This window comes from Nomascus leucogenys, chromosome 13, assembly GCF_006542625.1.
Source record: "Nomascus leucogenys isolate Asia chromosome 13, Asia_NLE_v1, whole genome shotgun sequence".
Classification (NCBI taxonomy): domain Eukaryota; kingdom Metazoa; phylum Chordata; class Mammalia; order Primates; family Hylobatidae; genus Nomascus; species Nomascus leucogenys.
The window spans coordinates 28,787,927-28,808,271 of record NC_044393.1 but is presented as its reverse complement, the minus strand read 5'-3'; the positions used below and the strand labels follow the sequence as shown (position 1 = coordinate 28,808,271).

General features: G+C 47.7%; 1 protein-coding gene across 3 annotated transcripts in view; it reads left to right on the top strand.

The window, feature by feature from the left end:
* MMP24 (matrix metallopeptidase 24) overlaps positions 1 to 20,345 on the top strand; it is a 52,151-nt gene that overhangs the window by 17,813 nt on the left and 13,993 nt on the right. For 2 of the 3 annotated variants that reach the window (XM_030826268.1, XM_030826269.1), the window contains exons 2-4: positions 4,108 to 4,256; positions 10,135 to 10,251; positions 12,454 to 12,758. In XM_030826268.1, the coding sequence (XP_030682128.1) occupies positions 4,108 to 4,256; positions 10,135 to 10,251; positions 12,454 to 12,758 (571 nt within the window). Of the gene's footprint in view, positions 1 to 488; positions 931 to 4,107; positions 4,257 to 10,134; positions 10,252 to 12,453; positions 12,759 to 20,345 lie in introns of those variants that run through there. The other variant, XM_004093168.3, reaches the window with a different exon arrangement.

Sequence of the window (20,345 nt, the reverse complement as noted above, 5' to 3'; positions counted from 1 at the left end):
CAGGCCCTATGTAGTGTCCCCAGTCTTCTGGGAGATGCTGTCATGTCCATAAGTCACCCAAGAGAAAGGAGACTTGACAGCAAAAGATGAACTGCCCTCCATAGGACCCACAAGAACTGGCTCATGGTCCAAGGAGCACATGGGAGGGCAGGATGGCTAGATTTCAAAAAGCAAGAGTCAAATGGCCAGGCACGGTGGCTCACGCCTGTAATCCCAGCACTTTGGGAGGCCAAGGCAGGTGCATCACTTGAGGTCAGGAGTTTGAGACCAGCCTGGCCAACATGGTAAAACCCCATCTCTACTAAAAATACAAAAATTAGCCAGGCAGTAGTGGCGTGTGCCTGTAATCCCAGCTACTTGGAAGGCTGAGGCAGGAGAATCACTTGAACCTCGGGGGTGAAGGTTGCAGTGAGCCAAGATCACACCACTGCACTCCAACCTGGGCAAGAGAGCAAGACTCCATCTCAAAAAAAAAAAAAAAAATCCGCCCAGAATGTGCGATGCTCTCCCACATTTCCAAGCAATTGCACATGCTGTATACTTCAAGGCTTAGCTTAAATCTCATCTCTACCTGGAGGCCGTCCCTGAGTTCCCCTTTCTCTGTGGTGCCCCCCTCCCCACCATGGATAAGACACCCTTCTTTTGTTCTCCCATAGAACTCTGTGCACACCTGCTTTTTAGCATTGTATTTTTATTGTGGGTTTACTTGTCAGTCTCTGAGTTCCTTATTCATCTCTATTTTTTCAGAGCCTCACACAGTGCCTAGCCTGTAGTAAGTGCTCAGTTAATGCTTGTTGAACGCACATAATGAGCAGCTACTGTGTCCAGCACTGTCCTGGGCACTGGATGATTAAGCTACGGCCCCTTCCCTGGAGGATGTTAAAGTCCCAGCACTTTCGGAGGAGGAGGAGGAGGAGACTGATATGTAAAGTAATGATTCCAGCCCAATCTTATAATATCTATAATAGGGGACTTGGGGAGCACAGAAGAGAAAGAAAATAACTTAGCCTGACACATCAGGAAAGTCTTCCAGAGGTAGTAATTTATGGGCTGAACCTTAAAATATAAAAATTTTTTTGCCAAACTGAGAAAAATATTAGGCAGAGGGAAAAACATGTATTAATACAAAGGCAGGAAAGAGAATCAATATTTAGGGAACTGCAAGTATTGATATTCTGTGCCATCATTTGGAATGGAAAGTACGTTTCAGATCCAATTGTGAGAGACAGAAAGTTGTTATTGTGTATGTTTCAAGGCTTTATTATTCTGACAATTTTGCTTGTATCATCAGATGGATTTTATCACAAGGCAGTAAAGATGTTATAGTCACCTTTGGTGAAGCAAATAATAATTTATTTATAGTTTCTGGTCGGCTGCCTTCTGAAAAACTGTTTCATTTGACTTATAATAAAAGACACATCCATAATTAGCCTGTTCATATAGACACATGAAACAAAAGCTATAGCTAGGAGGGGAATAATGCCATTTCCCCAGGCTCTTTTCCCTTCATTGGCTTATTTGGCATTCAGGATAATCCTCTGAGGATGGGAAACGGGGTTATCTAGATTCCAGCCCAGCATGAAGCTCCTGGAAGTGCTTGTGGGCTCAACAAATACACGGATGTTTTCCTCATTTTCCAGCTGATGCCACACATATTTCCTGGTACTCTTGTGTCCCTGGGTCTCCATCCCCTCATGCTTTTGGGTGGGAATAATTTCTTTGTTTTTTGAGACAGAGTTTCGCTCTCGTTGCCCTAGCTGGAGTGTAATGGCATGATCTCAGCTCACTGCAACCTCTGCCTCCTGGGTTCAAGTGATTCTCCTGCCTCAGCCTCCCGAGTAGCTGAGATTACAGGCACTCGTCACCACGCCCAGCTAATTTTTGTATTTGAGTAGAGACGGGGTTTCACCATGTTGGTCAGGCTGGTCTCGAACTCCTGACCTCAGGTGATCCACCCACCTCGGCTTCCCAAAGTGCTGAGATTACAGGCGTGAGCCACCACGCCCAGCCGGGAATAATCGTTACTTGCTATCCTTCAGAGTCATTGCTTGTTTGAGCTCCTTCACCCAAGCTTCTTTCAGATTCTCTTGCCTTTTAATGTTTTTCTCCTCTTTAAAAAAATCACTCCATGCATAAAACTTAGAAAACAGGAAAGCACAAAAAAGAAGTGCCTCGTGATACTATAACCAAAGGATACTCTGTCAATTCTTTTTTATTTTAAAAAAAAGTTATGACATCATTTCAGACTTTCAGAAACATTTTCGAGGACAATTTCTTTAAATATTTATTTATTTACTTATTTATTTTAGAGATGAGGTCTCACTCTGTCGCCCAGCTTGGAGTGCAGTGGCATGATCATGACTCACTACAGCCTCTTACTCCTGGGCTCAAGCGATCCTCCTGCCCCAGCCTCCCAAGTATCTAGGACCATGGGTGCACACCAGCATGCACAGCTAATGTTTAACTTTTTTGTAGAGGTGGGGTCTTGATATGTGGCCCAGGCTGGTCTCAAACTCTTGGCTTCAAGCCATCCTTTCACCTCAGCCTCTTAAAAGCACTGGGATTACAGGCATGAGCCACCACATCCAGCCAACAAAGAATTCTTGAATGCTCCTCACCCAAAACTGTTAACATCTAACTATACTGACTTTATCTCTCTCTCTCTTCTCTCTGTCTCTGTCTGTCTTTCTCTTTATATATGTACAGGCATGTATATATATTTCTTTTTTTTTTTTTAAGACAGAGTCTTGCTCTGTCACCCCGGCTGGAGGGCAGTTGTGTGATCTTGGCTCAGTGCAGCCTCTGCCTCCCAGGTCCAAGTGATTCTCCTGCCTTAGCCTCCTGAGTAGCCGGGATTACAGGTGTGCACCACCATGACTGGCTAATTTTTGTATTTTTAGTAGAGACGAGGTTTCATCATATTGGCCAAGCTGGTCTCGAACTCCTGACCTCAGGTGATCCTCCCACCTCGGCCTCCCAAAGTGCTGGGATTTTAGGCGTGAACCACCACGCCTGGCCATATATGTATATTTCTGAACCCATTTAAGAATAATTTGCTAGCCAATTGTCACCTGGGCCAAAAAAAAAAAAAAAAAGAATAAGTTGCAGATATTATGCACCCTTATGTCAGCCTCAATCCTTCAGTGTGTATTTCCTAAAAATCAGGTATTCTTCTACATATTAATTTTTATATACGCCTTTCTAGATTTTTTCTATGCACACATTATTTATTTATATTTAAATAAGATCATGCATTGTTTTACTTATATTTATTTATAGTGGCTTGCTTTTGGGGGGGGTAGCAGTACATATTGTATATAATCTCCTGCCAATAAATATTCTACAACATGATTCTTTATCAGGCTTTGACAGTAGACACGGTGGGTTTCTGGGTGGCACAACATTTTCAAAATACCACTCTGCATCACAGAATCAACCATGCTGGCTGGGTGCAGTGGCTCATGCCTGTAATCCCAGAACTTTGGGAGGCCGAGGCAGGCGAATCATGAGGTCAGGAGATCAAGACCATCCTAGGTAACATAGTGAAACCCTGTCTTTACTAAAAAAAAAAAAAAATACAAAAAAAATACAAAAATGAGCTAGGCGTGGTGGCGTGTACCTGTAATCCCAGCTACTCTGGAGGTTGAGGCAGGAGAATCGCTTGAACCCAGGAGGCGGAGGTTGCAGTGAGCTGAGATTGTGTCACTGCACTCCAGCCTGGCGACAAAGCTGGACTCCGTCTCAAAAAATAAAAAAGAATTAACCATGCTGTGCTTTTCCATGTCTAGTCCAATATCACTGGAAAGCACTGAATAAATAAGTAAAGAGGCAGGGCAATGGAAAACTCTGAATTCAAATTTAATCTTTATTCTGTGGCCAGTAGAAATCCAATGAAATGTTTCTAGCAGGAGAGGACACCAATAAAAGCTTCTTTCTGGAGATGAATTTGACAGTGTCTGCAGGATGGGGTGAAGGAAGAAGAACTCAGAGCATGAGTCCAGGAGTCACTGGGGTCAAATGATCCCTCGTTTTAAGGGCACATCTCTGCCCAGGTAGAACAGAGCCTTTCCCAGCATAATGCATCCTTTTCTTTCACATGTCTTTCAGAACTGGTTAAAGTCCTATGGCTATCTGCTTCCCTATGATTCACGGGCATCTGCGTTGCACTCAGGGAAGGCCTTGCAGTCAGCAGTCTCCACTATGCAGCAGTTTTACGGGATCCCAGTCACCGGTGTGTTGGATCAGACAACGATCGAGTAAGATTTGCATAGGACATTGTGCCTTTGAACTTTCTGGACTTACATTTGGGTTCACATTTGTCATGGCCTGTGTACACCCCATGCCCATCCTCCCTTCCTATCTTTTATTCCTGCAGTGCCATCCTGGGAAACAATATCTCGATGTGAGTAGGGGACGTGCTGGGATGGGAGTCCAGCCCTCCCATTAACATTCCATGTGACCTTGGAGACAAGTTGCTTAACCCTTCTGGACCTCAGTTTCCTTATCAGTACAATGAGGGGTTGGGTTATAGATGGGCTCTTAAATCCCCTCTGGCTCTAATAATTTATCTATGGGTCACCCTCTGGAGTTCCCTGCAATGTGCATGTCTCACAGAATACAGAAAACTCTTGAATGATAATGAGTTGCCTCCACTTTTTCCATTTACCAAACATTTGCTGGGTGCCTGCATGTGCCTGTCATCCGGCCCTCCAGAGGCTCACCATTTAGTGACAAATACAGTCATCTAGCCACACCAGTCTAGAGCTCAGAAGGAAACAATGAGTTTTGGGGAGACACTTAGGAGGTAGTAACACTTAGGAGGTAGAAAAAAGCCATGAAGATGGTCACAATCACTCAAGGAGAATGTAAAGATTCACAGGCAGGGTGCTGGGGATGGAACCCCATAAAGCCAGCCAAGAAGGGGCAGCCGGAGAGGAAGAAGCCTGACGTGATGATGTGATGCAATGTCATGATGCCACACGGTGTGGGGTGGTCAGTGGGGCCAGCCACTCCAGAGCCCTCCAACAGGAGCATGGCTGAAAGTTGTCTGCTGGGTTTAGTGACAAAGAGGTTTTTGTTAACCTCAGAAGAATGGTGGAGATAAAGTCAGACTGAAGTGGGGAGAAGCGGAGGTGAGGAGAAGAGGTGGCAAGTGGAGGGAAGACATTCTAGAAGCTTGACAGGAAGGTGGGGAGAAATGGGTAGCAGCTAGAGAGGATGAAGTTTTATTTGTTTAAGATGGGAGAGAGTTGAACAGCCTTAAACTTGCTTAAGAAAGCTATGAGAGTTGTTTAAGAAAAGCCATTCACATCATTAAAGCATGGAAAAGAGCAGGAGTGAGTTTCCTAAGGAGGTGGGAAGGGAGGGGAGCCTGAGGCAGGTGGAGGATGCTAGCAGGGCTGGGTGAGGATCCAAGGGAGTTGGTGGGGGGGAGGAACAGGAAATGCCTCCAGTTGTGGATCAAGGATCAATTTGATGTAAGTCACTCCTGGACAGAATCATCTCTCTGGGTCTCAGTGTGTTCATTTGCAAAGGAGAGTGTTGGATTATGGCTCTAAATTCTAGATTCCACTTTTTTTTTTTTTTTTTTTTTTTTGATGAGATGAAGTCTCGATCTGTCACCCAGGCTGGAGGGCAGTGGCGTGATCTTGGCTCACTGCAACCTCTGCCTCTGGGGTTCAAGCAATTCTCCTGCTTCAGCCTCCCAAGTAGCTAAGATTACAGGCATGTACCACCATGCTGGCAAATTTTTTTTGTATTTTTAGTAGAGACGGGGTTTCACCATGTTGGCCAGGTTGGTCTTGAACTCCTGATCTCAGGTGATCCACCCGCCTCGGCCTCCCAGAGTGCTAGGATTACAGGCATGAGCCACCGCGCCCAGCCTAGATTCCATTATTTTAAGCATCTAAGCTTTTAAAACTTGACGAGTGTGGGGTTTTAGGATCCTAAAATCCTGTGTGAACATTTCCCATTCCTAGGATTCTCTGATTATGGGGGTGTGAACTTCTTCTCCTGTGCTGTTGCGAATACAGTGGACTCCTTGGCCCCGTGGTCTCCAGAGTGGGCTGGTTAAAGACAGCCCAGCCGCCTTTCAAAGCGGAGGTTATTTTGAGGGCTTTGCACAGGCCTCATGGCAGTGCATCCTGGGGCAGAAGCACTGGTGTCTCTGCTGCGGCACCACCTGGCCTCGGGTTTTACTCTGTTCCAAAAAGCCCCAGGCCTGTTGGATAGTGCTCAGAGAGTGGCAGGTGGATGGTGAAAGGAGGAGGCAGAGGGAACGATCCGAGGGAAAAGGATGGCATTTCCCACTTGCAGTTCTGCCCACACCTCCTTGTAGGAAGGCGGAGGAGTTGTGCTCTGGAAGCAGGGGAAGGAGGAAGCCAGTCACACTTACTAATCCAAGACCTGAGTTGGGGAGCGTTCGGGGTAGAATTTAGAGCCCCAAGATGCAGCTCCAGCTCTGTGACCTTGGGCAATGGCTGCCTTTCTCTGAGCCTGTTTCCTCCCCTAGGTGCCTTCCAGGTCTAACTCAGCCAGAGTGGTTCTTGGTTCTCTTCCCAGGGACTGTTAATGAAAGGAAGCTAGATTAGCCATTTAAAGTACTATGTTTGAGTGTCTACCTTGGGAAGTGTCACACATTTGTTCATTCACTCATTCATTTGGTCAACAACATAGTTTCTCTAGCTCAACTTTGTGCTAAGCACTGACAGGAAAAAATAAAAGCTCCAGGCTTTGTTAAATTGCATTAATTAATAGTTCATTTCTTCATTCAACTAAGTTCCAGCCCTGCCTTGATGATTTCTCTGTTTTGCAAGGTACTGGATTTATCTGTGGGTTGTTTCCCTCATCTGTGAAATGGGAATAATTTCTTTTTTTTTCTTTTTTTATTTTTTTTTGAGACGGAGTCTCACTCTGTCACCCAGGCTGGAGTGCAGTCGCGCGATCTCCGCTCACTGCAAGCTCTACCTCCTGGGTTCACGCCATTCTCCTGCCTCAGCCTCCCGAGTAGCTGGGACTACAGGCACCCACCACCATGCCTGGCTAATTTTTTTTTGTATTTTTTAGTAGAGACGGGGTTTCACTGTGTTAGCCAGGATGGTCTCGATCTCCTGACCTCATGATCCGCCCGCCTCGGCCTCCCAAAGTGCTGGGATTATAGGCGTGAGCCACCGCGCCCGGCCCGGGAATAATAATTTCTGTTACCTCACAGTGTTGTTTTGAGAATCAAACTTTTTTATTTATTTATTTATTTTTATTTTTTTATTTTTTTATTTTTTGAGACAAGGTCTGACTCCCCTCACCCAGGCTGGAGTGTACTGGTGCGATCTTGGCTCACTGTAGCCTCAACTTTCCAAGCTCAGGTGACCCTCCCACCTCAGCCTCCCTAGTAGCTGGGACTACAGGCACATGCCACCATGCCTGGCTAATTTTTTGTATCTTTAGTAGAGATAGGGTTTTGCCATGTTGCCCAGGCTGGTCACGATCTTCTAGGCTCAAGCAATCTCCTGCCTCAGCTTCCCAAAGTGCTAGGATTATAGGTGTGAGCTACTGCACCTGGCCAAGAATTAAACATTTTAAAAGAATGTGCTGGGCACAGTGGCTCATGTCTGTAGTCCTAGCACTTTGGGAGGCCGAGGTGGGCAGATCACCTGAGGCTAGGAGTTCAGGACCAGCTTGACCAACATAGTGAAACCCTGTCTGTACTAAAAATACAAAAATTAGCCAAGCGTGGTGGTGCACGCCTGTAATCCCAGCTACTACTCAGGAGGTTGAGGCAGGAGAATTGCTTGAACTCGGGAGGCAGAGGTTGCAGTGAGCTGAGATCGCACCACTACACTCCAGCCTGGGCAACAGAGCGAGACTCTGTCTCAAAAAAAAAAAAAAAAAAGAAAAGAAAAAGAAAACAAAGAAATACCTGAAACTGGGTAATTTATAAAGAAAAGAGGTTTAATTGGCTCAGGGTTCCACAGGCTTTACAGGAAGCATGGCTGGGAATGCCTCAGGAAACTTTCAATCGTAGTAGAAGGCAAAGGGGAAACAAGCATGTCATCATATGGCCGGAGCAGGGGGAAGAGTGAGAAGGGGGAGGTGCTCCACACCATTAAACAACCAGATCTCATGAGAACTCACTCACTATCAGCAAAACAGCAAGGGTGAAGTCTGCCCGCATGGCCCAATCACCTCCCACCAGGCGCCGCCTCCAACAGGGACACAAATCAAAACCATATCACCTGGTAACAAACAGATATCAGGATTTACGTAATTTCAGGCACTGGGCTACCTTCTTTTGAGGACACAGTGATGAATAGGACATAGATCCTGTCCTCAATTTACCATTTATTAGAGGAAATAGACCAATAAATTTTAAATCACAACACAATATAATAAGTGCTGCAGAGAATTATGTTCCACATCCCACAGTTGTTTAGCCACTTCTTTTTTTTTTTTTTTTTTTTTTTTTTTTCTGAAACGGCATTTCACTCTTCTTGCCCAGGCTGGAGCACAATGGCACAATCTTGGTTCACTGCAACCTCTGCCTCCCGGGTTCAAGCAATTCCCCTGCCTTGGCCTCCCAAGTAGCTGGGATTACAGCCATCTGCCACCACGCCCAGCTAATTTTTTTGTAGCTTTAGTAGAGACAGGGTTTCACCATGTTAGCCAGGCTGGTCTCGAACTCCTGACCTCAGATGAGCCACCTGCCTCGGCCTACCAGAGTGCTGGGATTACAGGCATGACCCATCACACCCGGCCTGTTTAGCCACTTCTTGGACAAGTCTAGTGAAAGAGAATTTGCTGTCTTCATGCTATGCCATTCTACTGTTGAGTAACTCATTCATTCATTCAGTCAGTCAGTCAACAATAATTATTGAGACCCTTCTGTGTCAGGCACTGTGCCAGCCCTGGGGATACAGGCAAGGTTCCTGTCCTTATGGAGCTTAGAGTCTGGGGAAAGAGACAAAGAATAAACGAGAAAGCGAATGCATAATCTAAGTTCATGAGTGATAAATCCTATGAAGAAACATTAAGCAGGATAAGCAGATAGCAGTGGGTTGGGGACACAAAAACTATTTTAGATAGAGAGGACGAGGAAGTCCTCTGTGAAGGGATAATATTTGAGCAGAGACCTTAATGAAGTAAGGGAACAAACCACATGCAGAAGAAGAAGAGTGTTGCAAGTAGAGGGAACAGCAATGCAAAGACCCTGACATGGGAATAGGCTTAGCATGTTCGAGGAACAGCAAGAAGGTCGCCATGACTGGAGCGTAGGATATAAGGGGAAAAGGATGACGATGTTCTTGGACAGGTATGCAGGGGCTGGATCACGTGGGGCTTTGTGGGCCAGGATGAAGAGTTTGACTTTTTTTTTTTTTGAGACAGTCTCGCTCTGTCACCCAGGCTGGAGTGCAGTGGCACAATCTTGGCTCACTGCAACCTCCACCTCTCAGGTTCAAGCACTTCTCCTGCCTCAGCCTGCTGAGTAGCTGGGATTACAGGTGTGAGCCACTGCAGTTGGCTAATTTTTTGTATTTTTAGTAGAGATGGGGTTTCACCATGTTGGCCAGGCTGGTCTCGAACTCCTCACCTCAGGTAATCCACCCGCCTCAGCCTCTCAAAGTGCTGGGATTACAGGCGTGAGCCACCACACCTGGCTGAGGAGTTTGAATTTTATTCTGGGTGTTCGGGGAAGTCATTGGAGGCTTTTAACCAGGGCATGCTGTGATCTGATTGCATTTATAGGGCATTTTCACATGTACTTCCTCCTTGAAGATGCACCTCCACCTAAGAGCGAGAACTAGAGTTCTCATGTTGCACAGGAGGAAACTGAGGTTCATATTGCTTCAGCCACTTGCCTGGGGGTCCTATGACTAGTGGTGGAGCTGGAACTTATCAAGCCCATGTATTCTGATTCTCAGTCTTTATACAGCTGTTTCCTCATCTATGATTGTGAGCGCATATGAATTAATGAATCAATCAATCATGTTCTTGTTGGGGTCCATCCAAGCCAGGGCCCCAGAGTGTAGGTTGAGGATGCACATTGCTTTCCAGACTGGAGCTGGGGAATATGCAGTCCCTTCCTAGAGTGTTCAGTGACCACAGTGCATATGCGTGTGTGTGTGTCCTCTCTCTGCCCAGGTGGATGAAGAAACCCCGATGTGGTGTCCCTGATCACCCCCACTTAAGCCGTAGGCGGAGAAACAAGCGCTATGCCCTGACTGGACAGAAGTGGAGGCAAAAACACATCACCTACAGGTGCTTCGACTCCCCCTCTTCCTCCCTGGCTTTGGCTCCACCCTCCCTCTGTTTTCCCTGGCCTGAGTTTCAAAAGCTCACAATATAGGGGGGCCTGGGGATCAGGCTGACAACACATAAGCCAAGGGCCAGGCATGTGGGCATCGGCACCAGGTGCTGAGAGCCCATAACTTTGTCCTCCTTGTGGCTTCCACAGGATGCTGTGACTCCAACCTCAGGTTTATTTGGTCCTCTGGGGGCTCTTAGTTGTCTTCTGTTTAGATGCCTGTAGTTTTTAGGTTACAGAAAGTGGGGTATGAATGGCTTGGTAACTTTCAGCTGTGATAAAGAACCATGGCTTGCAGTGAGCTATATCATGCCACTGCACTCCAGCCTGGGTGACAGAGTGAGACTCTGTCTCCAAAACAAAACAAACGAAATAAAAACCACAAAACAAAATAAACAAAACCGTGGCTTAATTCAGTCTCCTTATCACTGCCTGCCAAACCCCATTCCCTCTGATCTGGATCCTCCCACCCCAAAATCTACCTGATGGACTTCACCTGAGATTCCCAACGCAGAGTTCCAGTTGTTTATTAAGGAGTATAAAGAACTGGGACCTGAATCATAATAGTGTCATCTTTGACTGTCTGGAGGAACCAAGGGCAGAGCAGGATCCATCTCCAAGTCAGATCAGTGGCCCAAGAACAGACATGATGGAGCCCATCACAGCAGACTCAAGCACCAGAGTGGGGCTGGGGCAAGGGCCAGGCATGGGCAGGCTCAGGTGGGTGCCGGCTGGCACGTCTCAAGGCTCTGCTGTCATCTCAGGTGGATCCCTTGGGTGCAGAGGCATGATCTAAGACAGAGATCCTTAGAGTTGAACTAGGGGCTCTCCTGCTGACAAGCCCTCCCTACAGAATGGGCTTTTTTTTTTTTTTTTTTTTTTTTTTTTTCAGAAATCTGACAAGAGAAGGAAAGTTAGGGTTGAACTAAGGGCTCTTCTGCTGATAAGCCGTCCCTTCAGAAAGGGATTTTTTTTTTCCAGAAATCTGACAAGAGAAAGAAAGTTAGGGTTGAACTAAGGGCTCTTCTGCTGATAAGCTGTCCCTTCAGAAAGGGATTTTTTTTTTTTTTTCCAGAAATCTGACAAGAGAAGGAAACTTAAGAATCTAGGTTAGAAGCTGAATAGACTCTTGGGTCTCTTGAAGGGGTAGAGTGGACCAAGAGAAAGAAGCACTGGGTTCTAACCCAACTCTGAGTAATTTCTATCACTCGACTTCTCTGGGCCTCAGCTTCCTTACGTGTGGAGTAGGTAGAATAATCCATGCCCCAGAGGGTCACAGGGCAGGGAACCCACACGCAGTGGTGTTGTTTTGTGAAGAACCATGCAATATGAACACAGCGATGCTAAACAGCTAAACCTATAATGGATTAAATCAGATACCGGCCAGCTTCTAGGTAGACAAGCCAAAGATTGGTACCAAAAATTTTTTAAAGAGACTTTTCACTTAAACTCCTTTCTATTATTTGAATATTTTTACAACTTTTATAAATGAACATATTTTGTATTAGGGAAAAAAACTTAAAATTCAGAAAATGCTCTCTACCAATTTCCTTTTATTTATTTATTGTTTTTTTATTTTTATTTTTTATTTTTTGAGACAGAGTCTCACCCTGTTACCCAGGCTGGAGTGCAGTGGTGCAATCTTGGCTCACTGCAACCTCTGCCTCCAGGTTCAAGCAATTATCCTGCTTCAGCCTCCCGAGTAGCTGGGATTACAGGCTCACACCACCACGCCTGGCTAATTTTTGTACTTTTAGTAGAGACAGGGTTTCACCATGTTGGTCAAGCTGGTCTCGAACTCCTGACCTCAAGTGATCCGCCAGCCTTGGCCTCCCAGAGTGCTGGGATTACAGGCGTGAACCACTGTGCCTAGCACCAATTTACTTTTTTCAACAAACTACAGTGGAATCCTTTATTCAACACCGCTTTGCTGGAGATCAAATGGAAAACACTGAGTAAAGCAAAGCCATCTGACTGGGGCAGGGTGGGGATCCAGAGCTCTGTTACTCAGCCTCTTCTTCAACTCCTGAGGCAGCTAAGCAGAATTCTAGGGTTCAAAATCGGATCACTGAGCCACATTGTCTCAGGTATCTATTTTAGCTCTGCTCATCTCTGACTCTCTGATCTTACCTAATGATCCTCCCCTCTCTCACCAGCATTCACAACTATACCCCAAAAGTGGGTGAGCTAGACACGCGGAAAGCTATTCGCCAGGCTTTCGATGTGTGGCAGAAGGTGACCCCACTGACCTTTGAAGAGGTGCCATACCATGAGATCAAAAGTGACCGGAAGGAGGCAGACATCATGATCTTTTTTGCTTCTGGTTTCCATGGCGACAGCTCCCCATTTGATGGAGAAGGGGGATTCCTGGCCCATGCCTACTTCCCTGGCCCAGGGATTGGAGGAGACACCCACTTTGACTCCGATGAGCCATGGACGCTAGGAAATGCCAACCATGACGGTAAGGCCATGAGGGGACAGGGGTCAGTCTTGGGCCGCTCAGTTGTTGGGGAAGAACTTGGAGGACATCTTAGATGAGTTTCCTGCTTTCTAGAGCCTCTTGTCCAAGAACTAAGACCGTAAGAGGGTGGGAACTGTGATTTCTGATAATATTCAACGTTCGATCCACCAGGGCCAGGGCCATGGAGATGAGTCAGATCACTTAGAAGATAGTCCAGTTGGCAGGAGGAAAGTAAGTTTAGGCCATGAGTAAGAAGATAAAGTAATGGACCAGAGGCTGAAGAAAAACTTTAAAAGGGGCCAGGCACAATGGCTCACGCCTGTAATCCCAGCACTTTGGGAGGCCAAGGCGGGTAGATCACCTGAGGTCAGGAGTTCGAGACCAGCCTGGCAAACATGGCAAAACCCTGTCTCTACTAAAAATACAAAAATTATCCGGGCGTGGTGGCGGGTGCCTGTAATCCCAGCTACTCAGGAGGCTGAGGCATGAGAATCGCTTGAACCCAGAAGGCAGAGGTTGCAGTGAGCCGAGACTGCACCATTGTACTCCAGCCCAGGCGACAAGAGCGAAACTCCATCTCAAAAAAAAAAAAAGTTAAAAGGCATTAAAGCTGAAAGAGGGGTCTGAAAGTAGTAGGCTCTGGCCTGAATGATGAGGGCTCCAAAAGCCATCTTATGAATGACACGACTGGCTCTCTCCTTTGTCACCCTCACAGGTGAGTAGCAGCCCCTGAAATTATTCTGGCATCCTTGGATAATTTACCCTGCACTACTATGGTTCAATGAATATTTATGGAGGCAGAGTCAATACCATGCAGCAATAGTAATGAGACCCTGCAGGTTGCCAAAAAATTCATCATCAATATTTACTCACAAGACACATGCTTAGTATGTAGGCAAGTGTACATTATTTACACCCATTTTTAAGATGAAGCGTTGGGGCTCAACTGGCATAGCTGAAAGGTGACAATGCAGGTGTCAAGCCCTGGTTCAACTACTGGCTATGTGATACCCTCAGTCTCCTCATCTGCAAAGTGAGGGGCTGGATTAGGTGGTCGCTAAGGGCCCTTCCAACTCTAATGAACATGATACAAAGTCTTGCAAAGACCAGGGGGAGCTGAATGTTTGAAAAAACTGGCATGATCTCTGTCCTCTGGCCATCCAGAGTCAGTCTAGCAGGGGAGTTAGGTGTGCACATAAGTAACCCTGTCATAGACAGACTCTACCCAAGGCTGTAGCAGAGGCACCAAGAAAATACAGTAGGAGTTTGGAGGAAAGAGGGACAGAGGAGTGTGGCTTTTGGATTATAATAGATGACAATTAGTGGGTATGCTGGTGTTCTAAGGCCCGTGCCAAGTGCTTGCCACCCATTATGTGTGGAAACTATTATATCTATTAATATATTGGCCAGGTGTGGTGGCTCACGCCTGTAATCCCAGCACTTTGGGAGGCTGAGGCGGGCGGATCACAAGGTCAGGAGATTGAGACCATCCTGGCTAACACGGTGAAACCCCATCTCTACTAAAAATACAAAAAATTAGCCAGGCGTGGTGGTGGGTGCCTGTAGTCCCAGCTACTCGGGAGGCTGAGGCAGGAGAATGGCGTGAACCCGGGAGGCGCAGCTTGCAGTGAGCCGAGATTGTGCCACTGCACTCCAGCCTGGGCGACAGAGCGAGACTCTGTCTCAAAAAAAAAAAAAAAAAAAAAGAATTCAGATTCCAGGCCAGGCACGGTGGGTCACACCTGTAATCCCAGCACTTTGGGAGGCCGAGGCAGGTGGATCACCTGAGGTCAGGAGTTCAAGATCAGCCTGGCCAACATGGTGAAACCCCATCTCTAAGAAAAACCCCAAAATTAGCCAGGCATGGTGGTGGGCACCTGTAATCCTAGCTACTCTGGAGGCTGAGGCAGGAGAATCCCTTGAACCTGGGAGGCGGAGGTTACAGTGAGCCAAGATCACGCCACTGCACTCCAGCCTGGGCGACAGAGATTCCGTCTCAAAAAAAAAAAAAAAGACTGCAGATTCCAGGACCCTAACCTCTTGTCATTCTGATTCTTTGGGTCCGGGGTAGGGCCTGGGAATCTGCAATTGGTCTAATACATTCCTGGGGCCTTCGGATGCAGGTGTTCCATCACCATGAGAAATGCTATCTTAATATCTAGAGTTTTCCTACCTGGCCTGATCATAAGAAACAACGGGGGTTCTTGTTGTTATAAACATGGATTGATTCCCAGGCCCTTCCCACAGAAATCTTGACTCTTAAGCTCAAACAAGCTTGGGAAACACCGGGCATCCTTTTTTCCTGCCCTGCGGCTGCTCCAGGCTGAGAGCAGACTCTCAAAGCTGGTTTCCCCAGAGGCCATGTTTAGTGTCTATAGTTGGGGATCACCTCCTTGAGAATACTTCATATCATCGCATGGATCAGGGATTGGCAGCTCTGGGGTTATCTGTCAAAGGCTGGACCAGGAGATGGTTTGGCCAAGGCTCAGCCTAGGCGAAGTCATGAACCTGTTAAATTGTTCTTTGTCCTCTTCCTTCTTCAGATTTTTGTCCTCTTTCCTATTGAACTCCGTTTCCTTTGCCCTGGTATCTCTCCCGTGTGTCCTGCATGTATTCCTGGCTGAGTACCTATTCTTTATCTCATTCTTATTTTTGGATCGGTGTCAATGAATGGCTGTCTGTGCTAACAGATAAGATGTGAGGAGAAGAGAACTAACATTTTTGAGGCCCTGTTATGTGCCAGGCACTGTTAGCTGATAAGGTTTTAGTTATATTCCTGATAGAGGCAAATGAATGACTAAAGAGTTGTCCAGAGGAGGCAATGGGAAGACACTCCCACTCCTCTGCCCTCCCCTTCTGCCCAGCACTGGGAGTATGCACTTCCCACACCTGCTCCTTGCTTTTGCAGAACTTGTTGGACCCAGCCCCCAAATCCCAAGAGCTGGTAGTGTGTGTGGGAAGGACCTGGACCTGTGGATACGCACCATCCTAGCACCTCTCCCATCTGTCCCACCCCAACCTTCATGAAAGACTGCCAGTTCTGATGGAAATTCCAAGATTGCTAATGTTTTCTTTGGATAAGAATCAGGACTTTGCTCTGCTCTGGAAAACCAAGCAGGAACTGTCCAGATGCAGCTCAGGACCACAGCAATCGACCCCTGAACTGGAGTGCAGTGAAGGCAGGTTTCGGGTGAGAGGAAAGGAACCAAAATTTATTGAGCATCCATATATTATCTCGTTTGATTTCCACATAGACTCAGCAAAGGGGTGGAGTTTCCTGGGAACTTTTTGAACTTACTAGCTTACTTCTTTTTTCTAAACTCTCATTATGGAAAATTTCAAACTCACAAAAGTAGGAAGAATGATTCTATGATCTCCTAGATACCCACCACCTGCCTCAGCAATTATCAACATTGTGGCATTCCTATTTATCTACCTTTTTTTGGCTGATGTATTTTAAAGAAAATCTCAGGCATTCTAACATTTCACCTTTAAATACTTTAGTATATACCTCTAACAGATAAAGGCTAATTTTTAAGATAAGCACACAATCATTATCAAGCCCAACAAAATTAACAATAATTTTTAAAAATCTAATACCCAGTTTGAGTTCACTTTCCCAAAGTACCTCGGAAATGTCTTTTACAGTTGTTTGCTTGAATCAGGATCCAAACAAGATCCACACACACATGGCTGACATGTCTCTTAAAGCCCTTTTTATTTAAAACACCCCCGTCCTACACACACGTTTCCCTCCATATATTTGTTGAAGAAACTGGGTCAGGTGTCCTGAGTATAATCATTTGGCGTGACTAGAATCAAGTTCACTTTTAATACGTCTCTCTTCCCCATAATTCCTGAATGTTGTTCATTAGATTTACAGGCCTGACTAGATTCAAGTTCAATTTTTTTGGCAAGAATACTTCCTAGGTGGTGCTGGTACTTCCTATTCACCATATCAGCAAACACATATGATGCAGACTGTCCCACTTTTAGTGATGTTGAGGTTGAGCATTTGCTTCAGGTTGTGTCAGCCTGACCCAACCATCATACAATTCACCCGGAGAACTTAAAAAACAAAAAAAAGATTGCCTATGTCCCAAACCAAACCTCCTGAATCAGAATATCTTCCCCACCTCCTCCGTGTGTTTAAAAGGCTCCCCTGGGCCAGGCGCGACAGGAGCACTGGAGTAATCCCAGCACTTTGGGAGGCCGAGGCAGGCAAATCACCTGAGGTCAGGAGTTCGAGACCAGCCTGGCCAACAAGGCAAAACCCCATCTCTACTAAAAATACAAAAATTAGCCGGGTGTGGTGGCACATGCCTGTAATCCCAGCTACTCGGGAGGCTGAGGCAGGAGAATGGCTTGAACCCAGGAGGCGGAGGTTGCAGTGAGCTGAGATTGCGCCACTATACTCCAACCTGGGCGACAGAGGGAGATCCTGTCTCAAAAATAAAAAAGAAAGAAAATACTGTTAAAAAAAATAGGAAATTCACCCCGTTGGAAAGTGGCAGAGCCAGGTGTGACCCCAGGACTCTGCACTTTTAAGTCACCACAGGTGGTTCTGCTGCAGGTGGTCCGAGTATTTCCCTTGGTAAAATACGGTGCTTTTGGCACTATTCCATCCCGGGGGCTGTCACCTGATTCTTCGACACAAAGCTTGTCCTCAAGGAACCCACAGTCCTGGGGCAGTGAGCATGTGCACTAGTGGCAATCATTTGGGGAGGAGGCGGTCAGTGCCATAAAGGCAGTTCAGGGAAACTGCTGGGAGGGCACAGCAGAAGGAGCACTCACTGCCAGCTGGGAAGTCAAGGAAGGCTTCCTGCGAGACAGGCAAGGAGCTGACCTTTGAAGGAATCAGGTTATTCCAGGGGGAGGGGCAGCACTGGCAAAAGAACAGAGGCAAAAGGAAATACTGTCACCTTTCGTGGGGCTGGGGGAGTTAATGAGATGGGAACGACCAAACATGGAGATCCTAAAAGAAAGAAATGAGATAGAGACAAGGTCCACTTGAGTAGCCGAGTAGACTGCTGGGGACTTGCTCGGAGGCCCAGGGACTTACAGGAACACACCGTATCGGGGTGCTGGTGCTCACACATGGCTCAACAGGACCCTGCTAATGAAGGGTAACACTTCTGCACCAGGAGCCGGTATGAGTACATTACACACCCTGCCCAGTGAATCTTCACCCCCATCCCTATGACGAAGGTGCCATTGTTCCTTCTATCTTCCAGAGGAAGAATTTAAAATGTCACACTGCTAGGACATGGCACAGCTGGGATTCAAAACCAGGCAGTCTGGCTCCCAGAGACTGCATTCCTGACCACTCTGCTTCCCTGCCTCTCACCCTCTTAAAGAGCGAAGACCCTAGCAGCCTCCTGCCCATGGAGCATGGGGTCCTCATAGCAGGCCTCTCTGCCTTCACCTCACAAGCTCAGGGAGTCCTCCTGCCCCTGCCCCGCTCCCTCCGTCTCCCGCTCAGGGCTCTCTTGGGTTTCTGTGCAGCAGGATGCTGGCTCCCTCACTCTTCCCTTCCTTTTGGTTCTTGGACCCACCCCACAGGCCTCTTTCCTTTAAGGGGTCACTCCTGTTCTCTGCAGACCCAGCACAGGGGTTAAAAGAGCAAGAGACAAGGCTGCAGACAAAGGTTTTGAGTCTCCCACAGTGCTCAAGGCCCTGTTCCCTGGTTCCCAGCTGAGCTCCCTGTGGACGGCCCCTGGGGAAGAGCCTGCTCAGGAGACAGAGGCCCTGAACAGCTTGTCCCAGGTCATAGAACAGCCCAGGAGCACAGCCAGGACTGGACCCCAGGAAGCAGAGCTGCCTTCCGCTGGCTCTAGCAGTTGCCTTTGTTTGGGATGGAGCTCAGGGATGAGCTCACCCTTCCCTGCTGCCAGAGGGGCCAGGACCTGAGGAAGGAGCTGGGGGCGGCCTGGCCCTCTCATGCCAGCAGAAGGCCAGCCCCAGGCTTTTGGCCAACCTTGCACTGATCTTGCCCATCCCCTTCCTTTCCGTTGCTCAAAGGTGGCTTCACAGAAGACACTGCTCGTGTCATAGTGTGGCAGGCATGTACTGCCCGTGGCCTGGGTCTGCCCCATGGGGTTCTTCTCTCTTCCAGAGACCTAAGCCAGGAAGGCCAAACAATCCCCTCCCCTAAGTGACCCTAGGCCAGTGACGCTGGGGCCAGAGTGGGCAGTAGGACTCCAGACCACCTCCTAGGTTCCTGGCAGCCTCCCTGGACTTTGAGGTGGCAGGAATGGGCCAAGCCATGCCTTAGGGCCAGAAGATAAGAGGCAGGGCTCAAGGGGCTACAAATGCCACAGGTCAAGGCAAGCAAGGGTCTGACACTGGGCAGACAGGAGTCAGGACTGGCGATCAACAGCCTACCTAACTCCCTGCCCCCTGCATTTTCTCCCCAAAGCTGCGGTTATTTCATCCCCCTAAGTTCAGGCCTCCTTGTCCTGTCCTAGGCATAATACAGAAGCCCAGGGGAGGTGGCTTTCAGAGGATCTGGTTGCTGGCGCTCCACTGGCCTCGTGCTTCCTTTCTGGTCAATGGGCTTCCTCCAGTAACCAAGCTTCTGTCTTCTATAGGATTACAACAGCTGCCATTCTGTGCCACACCACGCACTTCACGTGTATCTTATCAACCTCACACAACCCGGTGAGGTAGGTCTCATGCCTCCATTTTACAAGTGAGGACATTTGAGGCTTACGGGTAGCCCTGCTGGCTATATTCACAAACTGGTAGGGGGAATGAAGGTGATCTGTCCCACTCAGGAGCCTGAGCTCATAACCACCATGCCATGGAGCTGCCTCAGTTCCACCCTCCAGATCTTGTTCCCACTTCCAGGACCTGGAGTGTGTTTTCACCTACACTTGAATCCCTGCCTCAGTCTTGGCCAACAGTTCCATGCTTCCAGAACCAAGGTCCTGCAGAGAGCTGCCCACGCCCAGGCCCCGCCTGCCCGGGGTCTCCTGAAGCTGACTGCCAGTTTGCCAGGACTTGCTGTCTTTGTCCCCACTCCCTCCCTCCACCTCAGGGCATTTTTTTTTTTTTTTTTTTTTTTTGAGATGGAGTCTCACTCTGCTGCCCAAGCTGGAGTGCAGTGGCGCGATCTTGGCTCACTGCAACCTCCACCTCCCAGGATCAAGCGATTCTCCTGCCTCTGCCTCCAGAGTAGCTGGTACTATAGGCGCAGGCCACCATATCTGGCTGATTTTTGGTATTTTTAGTAGAGATGGGGTTTCACCATGTTGGCCAAGCTGGTCTTGAACTCGTGACCTCAAGTGATCCACCCTGCTCGGCCTCCCAAAGCGCTGGGATTACAGGCGTGAGCCACCGCGCCCCGCCAGCTCAGGGCCTTTTCATCTCTCACCTGGACCCTAGCATCCAAACAGATCCCCCTACCCCAGGTCTTGTTCCCTCTAATCCTCCTTCCAACTGCAGCCAGAGTGATTTAATTGTATCACCACCCCCACTCCTGCTTAAACCCCCCACTAGCCAAGAAGCTGATCCAAATTCCTTTGTATGGCATTAAGCGCCCTGCTTGCCAGCCTGGCTGACCTCATCTCTCTCCAGCCCTCCCCT